The sequence below is a fragment of the Eumetopias jubatus genome, unplaced genomic scaffold, assembly GCF_037043125.1.
Source record: "Eumetopias jubatus isolate StellerSeaLion01/CBP00866 unplaced genomic scaffold, mEumJub1_p1.0 scaffold_3, whole genome shotgun sequence".
Taxonomy (NCBI): Eukaryota; Metazoa; Chordata; class Mammalia; order Carnivora; family Otariidae; genus Eumetopias; species Eumetopias jubatus.
Genome location: NW_028274809.1, coordinates 63,768,954 through 63,789,292, shown reverse-complemented (window position 1 = coordinate 63,789,292; position 20,339 = coordinate 63,768,954). Strand labels below are relative to the sequence as shown.

At 42.1% G+C, this 20,339-nt stretch overlaps 1 protein-coding gene across 1 annotated transcript in view; it reads right to left on the bottom strand.

The window, feature by feature from the left end:
• The window catches only part of STK39 (serine/threonine kinase 39), a 295,831-nt gene that overhangs the window by 171,634 nt on the left and 103,858 nt on the right, over positions 1 to 20,339 (bottom strand). Inside the window, exons 9-10 of the mRNA XM_028124999.2 lie at positions 11,432 to 11,480; positions 11,274 to 11,339 (exon numbers count right to left, since the gene is read on the bottom strand). Coding sequence (XP_027980800.1) covers positions 11,274 to 11,339; positions 11,432 to 11,480 — 115 coding nt within the window. The remainder of the gene's footprint in view (positions 1 to 11,273; positions 11,340 to 11,431; positions 11,481 to 20,339) is intronic.

The following is a 20,339-nucleotide window of genomic DNA, read 5'->3' as shown; positions in this document are numbered from 1 at the left end:
GAGAATAGTGAAAACTAAATTAAATCCAGTTCCAAAATATCTTCCTAATTAGATGTGGCTTCCAGTGATAGGAAAACTTATGTACATCCTGTCTGGGAAAAGAAAATGACAGCACAGAATATGCTGAGTGCCAGGGACTAAACTTCTGCTGTCAGATAACCCTAAGTGTGCGGTGCGTCAGGGTTAGGTAATGAAATCTAACCAGTCCACTTCGTGACAAGGTGGCAGAGGTGGGTCAAGCTGACTGGCTCATCCAAGACTCTCAGCCAGGGGGAGATGACAAAGGATGTTAAACTAAAAGCAGTTAACCTCTGAGTCCCACCCAGACCCAGAAATACAAGAAGACAGCACCAACTGAGAAACTTCTCAACTCTTCCCCTTTTACGCTACAAGATTTGCTTCGCCTCCCCTCATGCTCTCAAATCGATTCCCGTAAAAGCCATCATCATGACTTTGCAATCTCATTTCCTGAACTTCAATTCCAGATGGACCAAGATACTGCCCTGGGTACTGGGGATATGGGAATAATACGACACTCTTCCTTCACCTAGGGAGCTCAGTCTGGTCCAGAAAGCAAAAGTGTGAGGGAAGTAACTGCAAACGACAGTAAGTGCAACAAGGGATCGATGCTCCAGGTACATAAGTGGTACAGATGGAAGACTGAGGAATCCTCTGGATGCAGGGGGGGAAATGGGAGGAGAGAGCTCCAGAGAGGAGGTGCCAGACTCAGAGAGATACGAGTTCAGGGAGAAGTCTTTTAAACAGGGGGACCAGTACATGCACCTCCACGGAAAACAGGTGGGATTTCAGGGGCGCATTTGGTAGAAAAGTAGGATGAGTAACTCTATAAGGATGTTGCAAGGGTGAGTTGGTGAGTGGCCAAAGCAAAGGCTAGAGAGCTGGCCCAAACACAGAGCACAGGACTCTTGCCTGGCCCTCACCTTAACAAGTGACATGGACCTCATCCTGTCAGTGGCAGGAACTTGGAACTTACCTGCAACTGACAAGAAGCCACTGAATGGTTTTAAACAAGAAAGAAGGTACAGTCAATCACATCACAGTTTTCACAAGATCCAAAAAGCATCGGCTCACTTTTTATAGTCGTGTTGCTGCAACTGTAGACAAATTCCAAATTCCTCCCCATTCTTCGTGGTTTATCTACTTTTAAAAGCAATGGTGCACTAGAGTGCGCTGTAAAGGTGAATAAAGGCAAACCCCTTTACTGGGAGTCAGTACCTGGTACATTATCAGTGATGCTCAGCGAGCCCTAGATGAGCAGGCCGTCAGGGACTTCCCTCAGCACACATATGCCAATTAAGTTTCAAAGTTACCTGATGCACACAAGCTTTGGAAAGTTAGCAAATTTCCCAAAGGTAAAAATGAAGCACAAAATGCATATGAACACGCAGATCTCAAAAATTTAACTGAGTGTGAAATAAGGCCACTGATTCTATTCATTTCTAGCGAAAAGAAACAACTGCCTGCACACGAAAGTTGTGCAAACACTATCTTTCACAATATTTTCAGAATGTATGTCACTATTTTTAAAGTTCCAAAACTGGGTGTCCAAGATCTGTAAAAGTTTTAAACTCTCTTAAGCAATTGGTACCTTTAAAAAAAGACACCTCAATCTCATAATACAGATGTTTCCCTGTAAATGGGGCTGCCAGGATTAGCAAATCACAATTTCCACCATGGATCCTTTCTACTCTCATTCAATGTCATCAGAAAGAGGCCACTAACCTAAAACATATACAGTTGTTTTTTTTTTTTTTAAGATTTTATTTATTTATTTGAGAGAGAGAACGCACAGAAGGAGCAGAGGGAGAGGAATAAGCAGAGTCCCCGCTGAGCTTGGAGCCTGATGCGGGGCTCGATCCCAGGACCTTGAGCTTAACCACTGAGCCACCCAGGCGCCCCAAAATATATACAGTTTTTAACTCAATTCACCAATTGAATTGAAAGTAAATTATGATGCTTTTTCCCTTGTTCTTTCCTCTACCCTCACCTCTGCCTAATTCACCCCCAGCACAAACAGGAGTCAAGCTCCTTAGAGCAGGCACAATGCAAAAGGAAGAAATTTGTGAATGCAATGGTTTCTATAGACTAGTGAGCAATTTCTGGCCCCAGGTTCCTACATGAACTATTCTGATAGCACCCCCTAGTGACCAAAAGCACTTTCCTGAACAAATGAACTCTACATTCTCAACTGCCTAAAAGCAAAGCATTTAAAATGTAGAAATAATGCAAACATTGAGTTTACCCTCTGGGAACATCTGTCCCAGTTAAGACAATAATTTTAATCTCTCGGGACAACTTTTCTCACCATTAACATAGGAAAAATAACATCCTCAACCACCAAAGTCCTTCTCCCTTTGAGCATGTGAGCTCCCCAATAAGACAGATTACCAATACCTGTGGTTATTTTCAAATAAGAGGAAGGGGGAAAGAGACACAAAGTAATAAGAGAACATGCACCCTCAGGCCTACCTGAGTCATGAGGAGTATCTTATGTTAAATCCAAAATATAGAGATCTGTTCACTTCTCCTTCATTATTATCTTATGTTTTGACTCCCTCTTTCCTCTGTTTACCTGGCTCTAAGGAGAAGTGCAAGAACCAAGGAACTTTCTAGAAATAGCATGTAACCACCCATAACTGTATTAATTTAAACTATAAAATACCAGAAGATTTTTAGTCCCATTTTCAAATTTGAGATTTTTGTTTTTGACATGAATTCTGGAAAATACAAATGTTAGATTACTTTGATTGGTTAATAGAAAAGGCAATTTGAAATGAAAATGGTAATAATGAGAAGTCCTTACACCTTCGCCCTTCAACCCCCTGCCCAGTAAAAAAACATTCTGACTGACTACGGCGCCTGGTACTCATGGATCAGTAGGCACCTAACATCCTTTGATTCTTCTCCTCCCAAATCTGAGACCTTCAACAAACCAGAAAACTTTTGCTCAGTTAGCAGGCCACAGCCTCTCAGAAATAAAGCCCTTCACTGCCCTCTACTGGACAGCCTTGGAACAAAATTAAAATCCATCCTTCCAGCATTTGAGGAATCCCCTTATTTATTCTCCAGTTTCATGATAATATATAACCTTCAATATCTCATAAATTAATTACAAGATTCCAGGAGGGGGAGAAAAAGCAATTATGTAGAAATGCAAAGTCATTTTTCCTCTTTATGGACTAGAAGAGCAGCCTAAGTGGCAGCAAACTGGGAAGCGAGGGGGCTTTGCCCAGCCACTGTATGATGTGGTGAAGGCCCAACCTGGGACTGCAAACTGAAGAATCACCAACCAGGAGATATTTATGCTCTTCTCCACTCATACTTCAAAATATGTAGACTTTGTTTTAAACCAGTCTTAATAATCCATCTGTCCTGTTACTCGGGACTTCATTAATTATAAGTAAATGGACATGAATGGAAACCAAGTGTCTAGCATGGTGCATGAAGGTACACAAGACATGTGAATTCTTCTCTCTCCTCTGCCCATGTCCCCCCATCTTCCAGCTCCATGACCTTGCCCCCTCTGTAGTACATATTCCACGCCCACATCTTGAGGCACTTATTCTCTGCTACTCTTCGAGTATGTCTTGTGCTGCTCACGCTGTGTTCCCCACTGGAAAGGGGGGTCTCACTGCCTGGCCCGTGTCCTCTCTCAACCTGGGAGCCGTGGGGGTGATGGTGGCGGCCATTAGAGCAGCCGCAGAAGCAGGAAGAGCAGCAGGGGTGACCGCAGCCCAGCAATGAAAAGCGTTACAAAAACAATAATGACATTATAATAACAACACTGTAATAATAAAGCAATATATGTGATTATAATAAAACTCAGTAGGATTGTGATAATAACTAGTGCCACGTACTATTTTGTGCCAACCAACCACTGGGTTATACACTTCCTCTGCTTTACCTAATTCAGTCCTCAAAATCACGGGAAGGCCTTGAAATGACTTTCCCCGTTTCAAGAATGAGAAGCTGGGTTTCGGGAAGGTTTCAACAGCTGTCAATGCTATCCAGCTCTCTTCCACTGGCCACCTCTCTTCCCTTCAGAATCTCCAAAGTCCTTATACCCCCTTACTCCCCCACACACCTGCTAAAACCCTGGAGGCAAACCTCCAGGGCTACAGTGATGTTCACAGCTTCTCCGAGGGCCCATGAACGGCATGTGGTAAGGGACAGACTACCCGCTGAGAATGACAAACGTACCCCGCCTTCTCCTACTGAGACCATGTCATGCCGCCTAGCCTCCTCCATCTAGATCTCCTTCCTATCCTCTCCCTTCTCTTCTTCTTCCTTCTGAGGTATGATTTGGTGGAAAAGAGAACAGAACGGCCTCTGATTAGCCGTGTGACTTCAGACAAGTCAGTTCACCTCTCCCACTTTCATCTGTCAAGTGTAATGATAAATACCTGCCCGACCTGTCTTCAAGCACAGCTGCTGAGAATGAATAAGGAAGCGTATGTGAAAGTGAGCTAACAGCCGTGCATGAGTGCTGTGTGCACTTACTATTCTTTGGTCTTCTCACACACACACACACACACACACACACACACACACACACTGTTCTGCTTTCCCACGGGAGAGGGGACCGACTGCAGGAAAGGTGCAGGCTCGTGCCCACTGCCAGCACCGTGATGGGGCAGGAAAGAAAACATGAAGACATGTGAATAGGCAACAGCGTTGAAACAATGGCTGTCATCCTTCTCTCCCTCTTTCTGTAGGTTTCCAAGGGCTTCTTCCCCCTCTCGTCCAAAGCAACAGCAAAAGAGAAACAACCTTCTTCACCCACCCCAGGACTTTCCTCACTCCCTATCTCATTGCGTACTTCTAAAATGTCCAGCTCTGCAGCCGCAATAGACATTCCCTTATTTACACGATAGTCATGGCAGCCTGTGTTGGACTGAGCACTCCCAATGTGTCAACCACAGCGCTCGGCATCCTGCCCAGACCATCTCTCATCATCACGGCCACACACTGTCAGTGTCCTTGGCTCCATTTGACTAGACTGGACTCCGAGAGATCAGCCAGCTTGCCCGGGACACAGACCCAGCTGCTCCTGCTTCCAGACCAGACACGGAGGCTGGAGCAATACCGTTCCTGCTCCCCACCTCAATCGAAACATTACGTACTAGCCAAGTGTTCCTTGTCTGAAACCATAGGGAAATCCTATCATTAATAGCCTAGGAATGCACAACCACAATGACATAAAGCACAAATATTTCCTTGAAAAAAGACTAATGACCCTGTACAGTAAGTACATTCACTTTACCTTTTAATGTTTAATGAAAGAATGTAATATTAATGAATTCCTTCTATTAGGAAGTAACTGTGTTTGTCACAATGAAGAAGGTGGTAGGAGCCACCGTAAGCATGTGATCAAAGTTAGCATCACCCACAGAGGAATGAGTCAACATCACGCACCTCTCGACGTGATATGTGGAGAACACGGCATCATTCTGAGGTATTCCTGTCAAAAAATGCAGAAACTAAATCTAATCACAAAGAAATGTGAGACGAACCCAAACTGAGCACCATTCTACAAAATAAGTGGCCTTATAGTCTTCAAAAGTGTGACTGTCTATAAAAGAAAAATAAAAACTCTTCCAGATTAAAGGAGACTAATGGAGACAACAACTAAATGATTCTGGATTGGATCCTGAACCAGACAGATGACCACTAGCAGAACTGGTATAAGACCTGAAAATTAAATAATAGTATTGTGTTGATGTTACCTTCCTGATTTGGATAATTAAACTGTTAGGTAAAAGAACAACCTTATTTTTAGGAAATATGCACTGAAGTATATTTAAAGATAAAAGATATCATGTCTATAACTTTGAAATGTTTCCAAAGACAGCGAGAGAGAAAATATATACAGAATATTTTGTGCTACTTTTGTAAACTTTCGTAAGCCTGAAATTATTTCAAAATAAAAAGTAAAAACAGAATGGACAAATTATGAATGCATATTAAGTATTAAATAAATATGAACTGTAATATCCCTATATATTTCTACCCATTTATTCCTAAGCACATAGGAGGATCAAATGAAGCCAACTCCAGGGTCCCTAATATGAAATCAATCTTATGAGCCTGATACAAGAAATTCTGGGGCCCACAAATACCACCCTACTTTTTCCAATTCACAATGGTTCCATCCAAATGCAGCAGTGATACAGTATCTCTTCCCTTCTTCCCTTCCTTCCTTCCTCCCTCCCTCCCTGCCTTCCTTCTTTCTTTCTTTTTAAGTAGGCTCCACACCCAACGTGGATCCCAATGTGGGGTTTGAACCCATGAACCTGAAATCAAGACCCAAGCCAAGATCAAGAGTCAGACACTTAACCGACTGAGCCACCCAGGCGCCCATCTCTTTCTTTCTGATGGTGACTAATCATTTCTAACTTTTCAATTTCAAAATTAAATTCAAACAAAAATCCTCCAGTGATTCCTCTTCCTGTGAAAACACAACCAACCACAACAAAAAGAACTTCATCCCTTCTCTGGCCAATATGCTTTTTGGTTAAGCAGATGGCATTGAGATATCTGGATAGCAACTAATCCGTTGCCCCTCTCCTGCCATCAGTGGGTTTTAGCTACAGAATGTGTAGGAATAGGAGCGTGAACATGGTGACTCAAGGTTCGCATCACTAACAGAAAGCAGAGCCACCAGCCATCTGACACTTAGATACTCCTACAGAAAATGCACACAGCCCTAAGCACCTGCACTCAATTTTAGGAGAATGATTTATGCTCTTCCCCACCCAGTGAATCCAGTAGGATAAATAGTGGAACACCATATGCTTAAGCTTTCAAAGCCCTAAATTAGGATGGCTGGAGACAGGTCCCTAAAAAGTCACATGAGAAGGAGTAATGGCTATGAAGCCTTTTCTTCTCATGCATAAGGATAAATAAAAAGTTGAAAAGAATTATAGCTGTACTTAACCTTGTTCTTTCTCATGGGTCATTATTAGCATGTTCTCATTTAGAATTCACAGAACGTCTTGTGGTCCAGGAACATCAAATCTCTCATTACCCTTCACCACATGCCTGAGGTCAGACAGAATTTCCATTTCACAGACAGAAAAATTAGGGCAAAAGAAAATCAAGATGATCCCCAAGCAACACTATCTGTCAGAAAAACAAAAAACAAAAAACAACCCAAATGGACCAAATACTCTGCCTCCAGGAAGAAAAAAATATGCCTAATTTCTGCAATGACTACAAACACACCCACAACCACACCCACACCCACCCACCCACCCACACACACACAATCATTTTATGTCACTAAATTACCAGGAAAGCCACACTGGTCTGTTTCTATTTCTTTTTTCTGATTTAGAGGAATCAATCTGGACAAAGACCAGATCACCTACCCACACGGAATTCCATGGCAACCAACTAATGCTTCACATTCTGGCCAAACATGACTATGACAGGTGTCTACTTCTCTTGTGCCACAGGACAGCACTGGTGGGCTCACAGGACTTCCTGAGAACAGCTACAACCGGCCCCTCTCTCTTTTAAATATGAGAATTGTTCATGTAAAAAAAAAAACATTGAAAAATATCTAATTTTTGTTATCATAAGGGAGGAGAAGCAGAAGCTGTTGTTTCTTTTTTTTATTTGAAAGAGAGAGAGAGCATGAGAGCAGGGTGAGGGGCAGAGAGAGAAGCAGACTCCCTGCCGAGCAGGGAGCCCGATGCGGGGCTCGATCCAGGAACTCTGGGATCATGACCTGAGCTGAAGGCAGACGCTTAACGACTCAGCCACCCAGGTGCCCAAGAAACTGTTGTTTCTGACAACAAATTTCAAACCCACACAGGTCGCCTGAATGTGCAGAGCTTGGTCAACAGGGCCAGTTGTCCTCTAAACACTGGTGTATCAATGGACTGTCTGTTTCTGTTTTTAAAACAACAAACTGAGGAGACAAAAATCAAAGCACCAGCAGCAACAAGTAGCATCTGAAGAAGAAATTTACACCAGGAAACCAGAGCAGGATTAACCAGGAGGCATCTTAGCAACTGGGAAGTAAGCAGCCAAGGAGATGTCCATAAAGAGAAGTCCAGAAATGGATGACACAAATAACACTAAGGACTCCCCTGCAACAACTTTTAAACTGAATTTACTTAAACACGGTAAGAACCTAAGACAAGCAAAGAAATCCTACAACAAAGGTTTTCAATGCTCATGATGATTAAAATAATATTTACTTCCATGGGACCAAGCCTGCAAAAGCTTCAAGCAAGGAACAGCATGGTTGCTCCCCAACATCATGCACCCCACGGAAAGAGGGCAGCCTATCTGCTGTTAACAGGAATCCCCAGGAATGAGTGTATGCCAAGCATTTTGGATGTGTAAAAAACAGAGCTTCGAATGGCCTTTCCATGGTACACACAAGCATATATGTTCATGGAGTTAGCAAACATCTGTGGGCACTTGATATGAGCAAGACGTGCACTGTGATCCATGTTCTGGTCGGCATACCTGCCATGGAGCCTATTGACAAGCAGTGGGGCATAGCTGATAACCCACATGCACTTGAAAACAAGAATTCTAACAGGAAAACAGCAGACGTAATGAAGCTAGAGAGCAAGAACAACATTACTATGGGCTACTCTTGTTCCTATACGATGTTTAAAGAATGAATTTATATTCTCCCTTCACTCTTCCTCTGGGACACTAAGATGTGTGGCCATTCTCCATCTGAAGGGATGGATGACAAACCAAGCCCTGACGTTTAAGTCTAAAGTCCAGGAGCAAGTACATGGCAGAAGACAGGCTTGAAAAATCCCTTCTCCCCAAACTCTAGCTGCTTATGGTTTGAGAGACATGCAAAACGGGGTTTGAAATGCACAGCACACTCATATGTAATAAATAATTTAAATATTTTTTAAAAGAAAGAAAATAAAGTTGGAAGCTGAAGAGCTTCTTCATTTTCTCAAAATGATAAGAGTTGCAAAGGAAAGTACAGGTTAGTGAGCAAAGTATGTGCAGTGAGAGCTACGGGTGGTTCACTTGAGCTGGAGTTCACAACATAAGGCTGGAAGCTGAAATGGTGCCATGAATTCAAGGCGAAGGAGGTTGGCCTTTCTTTGACAGGAACTTTATTTTTTCATTTATGGGCTCTTGGGGTTGTTTTTGTCTAATTTTGGGAAGCACTTTGAAGCCATTAAGTGACATGATCCATAAGTTACTCCTGCGGCAGTGTCTAAGAAAGAACAGAAAGGAGGAACAGAAGGCAAGGACTGCAAATGTCCAGTCAAAACCAGGAGAACATTCCGAGCACTGTGGCAGAGACTGGAGAGGGGCTAGATGGGGAGGACGTGGGGAAAGGAGGCCCCAAACACAAAAATAATCCCAGTGTTCTGAGGTCGGGTGACTCAGACTGAAACACCCAACACAGGAAGATTAGGTTTGGGAGGGGAGGGAAGCCACTTGGAAACTGCACCTCTGAGGCCTCCAGTCCATTTGACAGGAGCTGGGGGTGTGAAGCTAAAGCTCTGGAGAGAACACAGGCCTGGCAAACTCCCTCAGGGGGGAAAGCTACAGAATGAGACCAGACAAAACCAGCAAAACAAGTCGAGGCCAACAAAAATGTTCTTTGGGGATGACAAAAACTGAACAAGCTAAAGGCTCCCTAACAGCCTTTTCCAACTCTGGCTAACACTTCAGATGCCTGACCAAAAGCCCAGCGATAGGCTCGCACACCCCAGGGCATCTCTCCTGGGTCCTCCTTCAGCCTTCTGTCCAGAGCCGTTAGACAGTGGCTGGGCCCTTATACTTCTGTGCCTTAACCGAAGCTTTAGTGTACCTGTGTCACCCCTTGAAATGCACCACTCTTGATGGACCATCTGCCAAACTTTCACTTTTCCCTTAGAGACATCCCTCAAACCAGCCCTGGCTCAGGTCTGAGCAATCAACGGGACAATCCCCCTGCCCCCCCACCCAGGCCCACCGCCCCAAGGACTCTGCTGGTCCCCGGGAGCACTCCCACACCTGGACACAGCAGGTCGTTTCTTAAAATCTACTCTTAAGTCTGCTTAAAACAATTGTAAGGCATCCGCGAAATGCACTTCATACACAATGTTTCAGAAAAGGCAATGGCTAGGGGCGCCTGGGTGGCTCAGTCGTTGGGCGTCTGCCTTCGGCTCAGGTCATGATCCCAGGGTCATGGGATCAAGCCCCGCGTCGGGCTCCCTGCTCCGCAGGAAGCCTGCTTCTCCCTCTCCCACTCCCTCTGCTTGTTCCCGCTCCCACTTCCCTCTCTCGCTGTGTCTCTCTCTGTCAAATAAATAAAAATAAAATTTAAAAAAAAAAAAAAAAGAAAAGAAAAGGCAATGGCTGGAACGTAACATTCAGAGTTACTTCAGCCAGGCACGATGAGATACCATCTCTGACCCATATTTCTCTGCCAGTTTTATTTCAGAGCATACAACTCAGTTCAGATCAGCTTTCCCTGTAGCTATTAACCATAAAAAGGGGGGCGGGGGAGAGAACCTTCCTTTCTAAATCGGTGACTACATAAATATTTTTAATTATATATATCTAATATAATTCTAAAACCAAACGAAACCAAACCAGAGGTTAAATTTCGTTAGGTTTCATGCCATAACGAAATCAGTATCTACAAATAAATAAAACTCTGGATAAATAAACAAATACACTCACACATACACACCATTTAAAGAATCTAAAACCAAGAATGCAAAGTTTTTCAGGTAATCATTAATATAATTTACTTAACATAAGGTAAATTACAAGAGGGCCCAGGGTCTTTTTATAAGGAAAAGACCAACGTCCCACAGATACTCAAGATAACCATTAAATTTGTAAATAAAATCAGATTTTAAAAGATAACCATTAAAAACAAATTTTGGTTTTTCTTTTGTCATTTCAAACTGCTTAAAAATGACTGCTTCTCTCTGTGAAATATCCAAAGGAAAGATCCTCAAGGCTATTTCACCTCTCCAGGGTTCAAGCCCCATCATGATCCCCTCCCCTACTCTAACCTTCTTTAAGAAAAGCTGATAAATGGAAAAATGAAATCATTCAAGTGTCACACTGTTTCCACAAACACATAACAGCAAGCCAAGATACCCAAAAGGCAAAATGCAGCCATCTGAGGAATCGCTAACCAGATAACCTCTGAACAACACATCCTGAGTGTGTGGCAATCTTTTTCCTATGTTTCTGTGGGTCTCATTTCCCTAGGTGGGGAGCACCCTTGCTGGATCACAAAGGCTAGGGGCGCTTACCTTTTTGGCTCTTTGGGCTATGTCTGGGGTTCTTGTAAGCAGCTTCTCAATTAGGTACTCTCTGTTCTGCAAAACAAATGTTCCCAACAGTTTATATCATACGCAGAAATTCAGTGATTTCAAAATAGCAGATTTACGTGGGTTTTTAAGCATGTTACCTTGGCTTTCTGGAAGAATTTGCATTTTAAAAGTTCTGCAGCTGTGGGCCTGAAAGATCAATAATAAATTAGAGTTGAAACAATGACCACTCAATAAATACACTGCCTTGACGAAACAACCACATCTCAGAGTATTTCTGGAAAACCAGTTTCAGGAATAGCAACACCAGAAACTAAATTAATCATAAGTGGGCACCAAATAAAACAGGGCTGATTTTCCAGTTCTTTCCAAATACCCCTACTGCAAAACACATAAACTCCCATAAGTTAAATATTTGGGGCATGATCAATTTTCTGCCCTTCATCCTTATACCTCACTAAGTGAATTCAGTCTTTCTGAAAGGTGGCAGACTGACACATCTGTGAGCTAAATCCCTGTATTTATTAAGAAGCCGTGCAAGCTGTAATATGACCCTGTCAAAGAAACTATAGTCTACAGAGTTCTATGATTCCCCAAGAGCAGCAGTTACTGCAAGGGGTTCACATCCTGTGGACCAGCTCTGTCTGCCCACTGAGGGACCCCAGCTCAAATGTATATGCCCTCCCAGTTGTCAGGGGAAGATAAACACAGTGGTGATTAGTAAAATGCAAACTCACTTAAAAGCATTACTGGACTGGTCTGATGGTCTCCTCATGGTGTCATTTAACTTGTTTCTCAACCCTATATTTCCTATAGACTGAAAGTTAGGTCTAAAAATTTGACATGAAGCATGTGGGGGGAAGAATACTCCACAAATGACACCATGCACTAGTCCCCACAGCATGTCAGGGGCACATGATGTTAGGTTATCTCACTGGGAGTGATGCCAAGTTTAACCAAGGATCCCCAGGCCTGAGTCCTCACCATTGTCAAGGTATGTTTTCCCCAGTGCACTTGGCAGATGTTCTGTTGGGTAACACTTTGGCACTGGATGAGTATTCTATTCCCTAATGGTTTTAGCATCTTTGTCTTAACTAATTATTTCATAGCAGGTGGCAGAATGCTGATTTTCTACTTCTATCATTCCTTCTATGTTTATTAGCTAGCATTCTTCCATAAAGAATAGCTTCCTTCCTCAATAGTTCCTTCTAAAACAAGCAGCCAAGCAGATAGAATCAGAGACATCTACAGTGTAAGATAATCAGCAAGACAACCGTCCTGATCTCTTCAAAAAGTCAGTGTCAAAAAAAAAAGTCAGTGTCATAGAGGAAAAGGAGAGAAGTAAGAGAACTTTTCCAGATTAAAAGAGACTTAAAAAAATAAAACCAAATGCCACATGTGACTCTTGCCTAAATCCTGCATTTGAAGGGGAAGGGGGAGAAGCTACAAAAGACATTTGTAAATCATTAGACATACGTGAATATGCCACATATTAAGGCAATTTTAGGGAATCACTGTTTACTTTCTTAGGTGTGGAAGAGTATTATGGTTATATAGGAACACGTTTTTATTTGTAGGGAATGCAAGCTGAAGTATTAAGTCTGTTACTGACTTTCAAATTGTTCAGCAAATAAAATGAAGATAAACAGATACAGCAGATATGGGAAATGTTCATAATTGTTGCACCTAGGTGACGCTCTAGAAGTAAATGCTGTACTATTTTTTACCCCTTTCATGTATTTAAAATTTTTCATAATAAAAAAATTGGGGAGGGGCAGCTGGGTGGCTCAGCCAGTTAAGTGTCTGCCTTCAGCTCAGGTCACGATCCCAGGGTCCTGGGATCGAGCCCCACATTGGGCTCCCTGCTCAGCGGGAGCCTGCTTCTCCCTCTCTCTCTGCCTGCCGCTCTGCCTACTTGGGCTCTCTCTCTCTCTCTCTAATAAATAAATAAAGTCTTCTAAAAAAATGAAAAAATAAAAAAGTTGGGGAGGCGAAAAGGAAGCATTACAGAACATCAGGAGGTATTCTCTCAGGGGATGATTACCAGAGGTACAAATAGTATTAGGTTGAGAAGGGTGCAAGTTTAAAAAGGAGTCCTCAGACTTGAAAAGATTGGAAACCACTGCTTGGGAACCAGGAAGCTCCAGTAAAATGTGTCCAGGGACCGAACCCACGCATGCGGAAGAATTAGGAAACGTCTTTAAGAGCCATCACTGTCGAAACCGTGTAAGTCTACAGGGGCCGTAAACTGTTTCTCTGTGCAAAAAAGTCTTCTACTGAAATTGTTATTGCTCTTTTCCTCAGCTTCAAGTGGAATGCTGGTTAGAGGTACCGGACAAAGAACCCAGAATCACCATATCCCCTGCAATAAACAGCTGTTAATTGCTAATTCCTTTGAGTAAATAAAAGTCTAAACAACAGGGGGCCACGAGTTACATTTGTGTGCCATATCCCCTCAGGGAGCTTGTTCAAATTCATAGATTTGTACCTCGTTAAACAGGCACACTAGAACCAAAAATGTTTCTGCTATTTCACATGATTTAACTTTGGTTGTTATTTTAATGTACACCCGTACTGATCATTGGCAATGTTTTTGGCCTCCAGCTACTCCAAATTCATCCTCATTCCCTCTGTAAATATTTAGGAAGCATCTACTCTTTGTCAGGCATGATGCTGGGTGCTAGGCATACCGCAGTGAATGCGACAGACACTAACACTACCTCCAGCAACTTGAATCTAGCAGATATGAATTAGCATGTGTGGTTAGGCTCTAAGAGGCACATCAGAACATTCAAACACTGGAATGGAGCTCCAGGCGAAGAGGAGGGCCACAGAGGAAACATACAGGGCAACCATTCCACGCTCTACTGACTGAGACTTGGTGTCGTGTTTGGCACCTCATTAACATGAAACAAAATTTTAAAAACCAAGAGGCATACAAAATAACTTAGATTTAACTTTTTTAAGTGAAAAGGAACCTAAGAAAATCAAGATGATTAAGGGACTCAATCAAGGCCACTGATTCAGTCGAAACCTTCATGGCCTTTGGTCAACTCAGTTACAACAGCCGCCCTCCCTTCCCCCCACTGCCAGTCTCTCTGCTATGTCTCTCTTCTTCATTCTAACCCATCACCCACCTTGCTCCAGAGCTGGTTTCTATAAAAACCCGATTCTTATCCATCCTAACAGATTTCAGTGGCCAGAGAGATGCTGGCTCCTCCGTCCTTGTTTCCCATCATGCCCCTCGTGAACTCTGTCCTCTGGCTAGGCTGGTACTCCTCCTTCTCGTTCTCTTTCATGACAAGGCACACAGTGCTTTTCTTCAGAAATCTTTGTAACTGACTGTCACAGCCTTGCTCATCAGTCAAGAGCCAATTTAAATGTCATCGTCTTCAGAGATACTTTGCTCAGCTCCTACAAGTAGAATTCATTGCTCCCTACTCAGTGCTCACACACCAATCTACCCACACTTCTATTCTGTAATTATCTGTGCCTATGTCTTCCCACCTTGACCCCCTATTATAAGCCCTTTCAAGACAGGGACCACAGAGGATTCATTTTTTATGTCCTCAATGTGCAACACAGACCAGAAAACCGTTATAGCTCAATTTCCATACCATAATCAAATATGGGGTAGAAGTGATGCTACCAGACACTCAGACACAGAACCACAACTCCTAGAGCCAAATCTAGTCAACATCAAATTCTAAGCATCTGTTCAAGGTAGCAGGGAACAGGAGAACGATGTAATGAAATAAGACTCATGCTAACAACAACAAAAAAAAGGCGGGGGGGAGTTAAGTCGTGCACAGTGGAGGTCCTGAAGTGGACAGCCCCATGCTTCCCTCACTCCTCTGCACCCTGCTTCCTCCTTCCACACACTAAGGGGTCAGGTGTAGGGCCAACACAGAGAAGAGACTGGGAAATGCCAGACATACCTCAAGATACAGGGCTGGGAAAATACCTTCCCTTCCCCAGCAAGGTCATTTCTATGGTGACCAAAACTGTAAAGGGGAAAGCATGCTACAGAGAAAACTCCTTTCTCTGTACTCTCCATTCTTAGCCTTCCTCAATAAATACAATCACATAAGAAATGAGAAATGGTTTAGAGGAGCCACATTCTTTCCTGTATAGGCTCAACACTTATGTTAATAGGCCATACAGGTCATACAAAATAAAAGGTTTACTCCACACGCAGAAGAACTAAACAGCAAATCCTCTGTTAGCTCAAATGACCTCAAATGTCTATAGCTTTGGAAGCAGAATCATACAAGTTGCCAAGCAATCTCCATAAGAAAGTATGGGAAAGTGGAACTGGAAAGAATGAGGAAAATGAGGGAGGAATAAAGTGATAGAAGGCATGAGAGAAGGGGAGGTGCATGCTGCCCAACTGACTTTAGGGTTTTTGTGTTCTGTTCGCTTGCTTGTTTGTTTTAGCTTTACGCTATAGCAACCACCAGTACAGGGTTAATATGGAACTGTCCATGCTGCCGGCCTCTTAGCTAAGCACCACAGAAGAGAAAGAATTCTGCAAGCAGTTACGCCTTACACCGCTGCTAACAATTTTCAAATAATGCAACATAACATAAATACAGACACTGTCGTTCACAAGTAAAGCTTGTAAATCCTATACACCAGCAACCCAAATAATGGTACAGGCTATGAATGACGATTCCACTTTAAATCCTTAAAAACAGCCCTGTATCAGGCTCCCTGCTCAGCGGGGAGCCTGCTTCTCCCTCCCCCTCTCCCTCTGCCTGCAGCTCCCCCTGCTTGTGCTCTCTCTCACACGCGCTCTCTCTCTCTGTCAAATAAATAAATCTTAAAAAAAAAAAAATCTTTAAAAACAATGCAGTAGTCTGCAAGTACCAACATTCTCAGAAGAAAATCTCTTAAAGGATTCAGTTAATACATATGGATGAACCAAAGTCCACTGAGACTTCAAATAAATTTCAAAGGATTCAGGATGAACATGATACAGTTTAAGGAGTTCTAACAATCTGCATTATAATTTCTAAAATCTCACTGACCTCGGGGAGAACGGCATCTCTCACCCTCCCCGCCCCCCAAAAGAAATACTCAAGTTTTATTCACTTCTAATGAATTTATCTATGTGATATGCACCCTCCTGTTGCTCGAAGAAAATGCTGGTTCCTTTTACAGTTGCCATCCATACGAAGTACATAGTCTACAGGATTAAGGCTTATTTTTTAAGAAATAGCAACATGTTCTGCTATGCAAATATAAGCACCTCTTAGTCTGTGCCAATGCAGAGCACAGACTTGGATGAGGCAAATAGCTCCAACACCCCAGCTCTCTTTAATTAGGAAAGTTCCATGAGTTCTCAGGTTGACAGCAAACACAGCTCCTTCTCAGGCAGCCTGAGGGCTCCAGCACAGGACTGAATCTGTCCTAGTCACTGTTCACCTGTGATGTTTCTACTCGTTGCTAAAAAGGTACTCAGCTAGACCAGGGTTTTGGTACCTGTCAGCCGCTTTCAGATTACAAGTAGATGATCAATATGCAAAATAAATAAAAATTATCAAAAATCTTGCATTTACTCCTCAACCCACTTGAATCTGGTTTGTTTCTGAAACACTCTTCAGTGAGTCCAAATCATCCCCAGATTGCAAGCTCCCAATTGTCTCCAGTTGCTCAAGAAATATCAAATATGTAATACAGACCCAACACTGTGGATAGAAATCAGAGAGGCAGACGAACCATGAGAGACGATGGACTCCGAGAAACAAACTGAGGGTTCTAGAGGGAGGGGGTAAGGGGAGGGGTTAGCCTGGTGATGGGTATTAAAGAGGGCATGTTCTGCATGGAGCACTGGGTGTTATACGCAAACAATGAATCATGGATCACTACATCAAAAACTGATGATGTAATGTATGGTGATTAACATAACATAATAAAATAAAATTTAAAAAAAAGAAAGACATAAAGATGAATGACACAGGTTCTTCTTCTAAAAAACTTACAAATGTATGGGCGCCTGGGTGGCTCAGTTGGTTAAGCAACTGCCTTCGGCTCAGGTCATGATCCTGGAGTTCCGGGATCGAGTCCCACATCCGGCTCCTTGCTCAGCAGGGAGTCTGCTTCTCCCTCTGACCCTCTTCCCTCTCGTGCTATCTCTCATTCTCTCTCTCTCAAATAAATAAATAAAATCTTAAAAAAAATAAATAAAATAAAAAACTTACAAACGTATGAGGAAATTGGATGTGTAAGTCAATAAATGCATAGGGTGAAAAGTGCTATAAGAGACATATCTCAACATACTGTAGGAAAACTAAGGGTCATAATAATTCCACTCGGTCAGGAAGAAAAAGGCAAATAGTGAACGGCAATCCCAATTTCCTGAATACTTAGGAACCCCTAGGCACTGTGCTATCCTTTTTTAAGATTTATTTATTTATTTTGAGAGAGAGAGAGAGAGAGAGAGAGAGCGCACATGCAAGCAGGGGGAGAGGGCGAGAGAATTTCAAGCAAACTCCATGCTGAGCCCGGAGCCCGACACGGGGCTTGATCTCACCACCCTGAGATCATGACCTGAGCCAAAACCAAGAGCCAGAGGCTTAACTCACTGAGCCACCCAGGCGTCCCCGGGCTATCCTCTTTCGGTGCGTGATTGTATTCCATCCTCATGACAATCCTATGAAGTAGGTGTTATTAGGCCCATTCTACAGACAAGGAAACTAAGTCATGTAGATGAGGCTAGGAATCTCACCCAGATTTATCTAACGCTAAGAAGATTAATGCTTTCAAGTAAGCACTAAAAGAGGATGGAAGGGCGACAGAGGAAGAGGAAGAACCTTTGAATAACATGAGCAAAGACAGAGAAGACAGGAAATATTCATGGTTTCTTGCAGATTTGGGTAGTAATTAAATGTTTACTTATTTAGTAATGAATACATATTTTAAAACCGCATCCTATATAATAGATTCAATATTTTTTTCCCATTCTCATATTTCATGAATTTTTTTCCTCAAAAGAAGACATATAAGTGGCCAACAGACACATGATAAGATGCTCAATATCATTCATCATCATAGAAATGCAAGTCAAAACCACAATGAAAGAGATACCTGGCTGGCTCAGTCAGTAGAACATGCGACTCTTGATCTCAGGATTGTGAGTTCGAGCCCCACGTTGTAGGACAGTTTACTTAAAAAAATTAATTTAATTTAATTTAAAAAAAAACACAAAGAAGTATCACCTTACACCTGTCAGAATGGCGAGTCAAAAAGATAAACAAATGTTGGCGAGGATGTGGAGAAAAAGGAAACCAAATGCACTGCTAGTGGGAATGCAAATTGGTGCAGCCACTGTGGAAAACAGTATGGAAGTTCCTCAAAAAATTAAAAATAGAACTACCATATGATCCAGTAATTCCACTACTGGGTATCTACCTAAAGAAAACACTAATCCAAAAAGATAGATGCATACCCCTATGTTTATTGCAGCATTATTTACAATAGCCAAGATATGGAAGCAACTCAAGTGTCCATTGATAAATGAATGGATAAAAAAGATGTGGTATATATATATACAATGGAATATTCCTCAGCCATAAAAAGGAATGAGATTTTCCCATTTGCAACAACATGGATGGACCTAGAGGATATAATGCTAAGTGAAATAAGTCAGAGAATAACAAATACCATATGATTTCACTCATATGTGAAATTTAAGAAACAAAACAAACAAACAAAACAGACTCTTAAATATGGAGAACAAACCAGTGGTTGCCAGAGGGAAGGTGGGTGGGGGATGGGTGAAATAGGTGATGCAGATTAAGAGTACACTTATCGTGATGAGCACTGAGTATAGAGTTTTTGAATCCTTATATTGTACACCTGAAACTAATACAACACCGTATGTTAATTATACTTCAATTTTTAAGAGTCCCCAAGAATTTGGTGCACCACTAACACTGTTATAGAAGACAACTGCACAATAGTGAGATTAGATTATGTTATAATGAAAATATCTAAAAGAAGTCCTTAAATTATTAATACTTTGTAAATCAATAAGTTACTAAGAGAGCACTCTGAGAGGAAGACTTTGTAAGAATTCAAATATATGGTGCAAAACTCTATTTGAGAATTTGGGGGGGGGGCGGTAGGGTGGTAGGAACCTGACATTTGAGCTCATATAATAAATAATTCTGCAAGACTTTCAAGGTTATTAAGAAATAAGGACAATTTGTTAAATATAATGTATGCTAATCTAATTTATTCTGACTAATTTACAAATTCCTAAAGAAATCTACTGTTGTGTATCATTAGTACACCAGCAATTCTACCCTACAGTATCTTTCCAGAAGGGCTAGAAATATGTGACATTACACATCATCACCACTAGGTGGGATCTCAACTAGTTTGTGAATCACAAAGACCACCAGCAATAACCCGGTGCTAACTGGGAAAACAGGTACCTCTCTCATTGGGCTCTGGAGGATCGAATTATTTCCTTGGTGATGCCAAAAATTTATGTTTGGAGACGACACCAAATACAAACGTAAGACAAGCAAGTGTTGCAGAAGAAAATGAGAATCTAAGAGCATTTTCACCCAATAGGAGTGTGAAGAAGTAACCTCAATGAAAGATGAGTTTAACTTCAGAAGAAAAACAAGCCCCACAAATCAAATAGAAAGGGCAACTAAGATGTTTAAGCAGAAACAGCCTAATGGTGTGACAAAACAATGATCCCTTTTACAATAAATAATTTCAAGATGCTTGATAGCCAACAGTCTTTCGACCTAGCTCCACGAGAATGGTGACTGATACAGAGAAGATTCAAAGCAAAGTCAGTAAAATGTAAAGGAATGACAAGAGTAGCTACAAAGAATGGGATAAAATAATGGAAACTCTGTTCAATCTAGAGAAGGGCTGCCTACTCAAACAGCAGATTACTGTGTAAAGAGAAAAGGCTTAAGTTTCATAAAGGATTTAGGAAGACGGGAATCCCTCCAAAAGCAGGGTCCTTCCCTGAAAAGGAAAGCTTCAGAAGAGAAGCCAGGTTTTTACGTTTTCAAATATAAG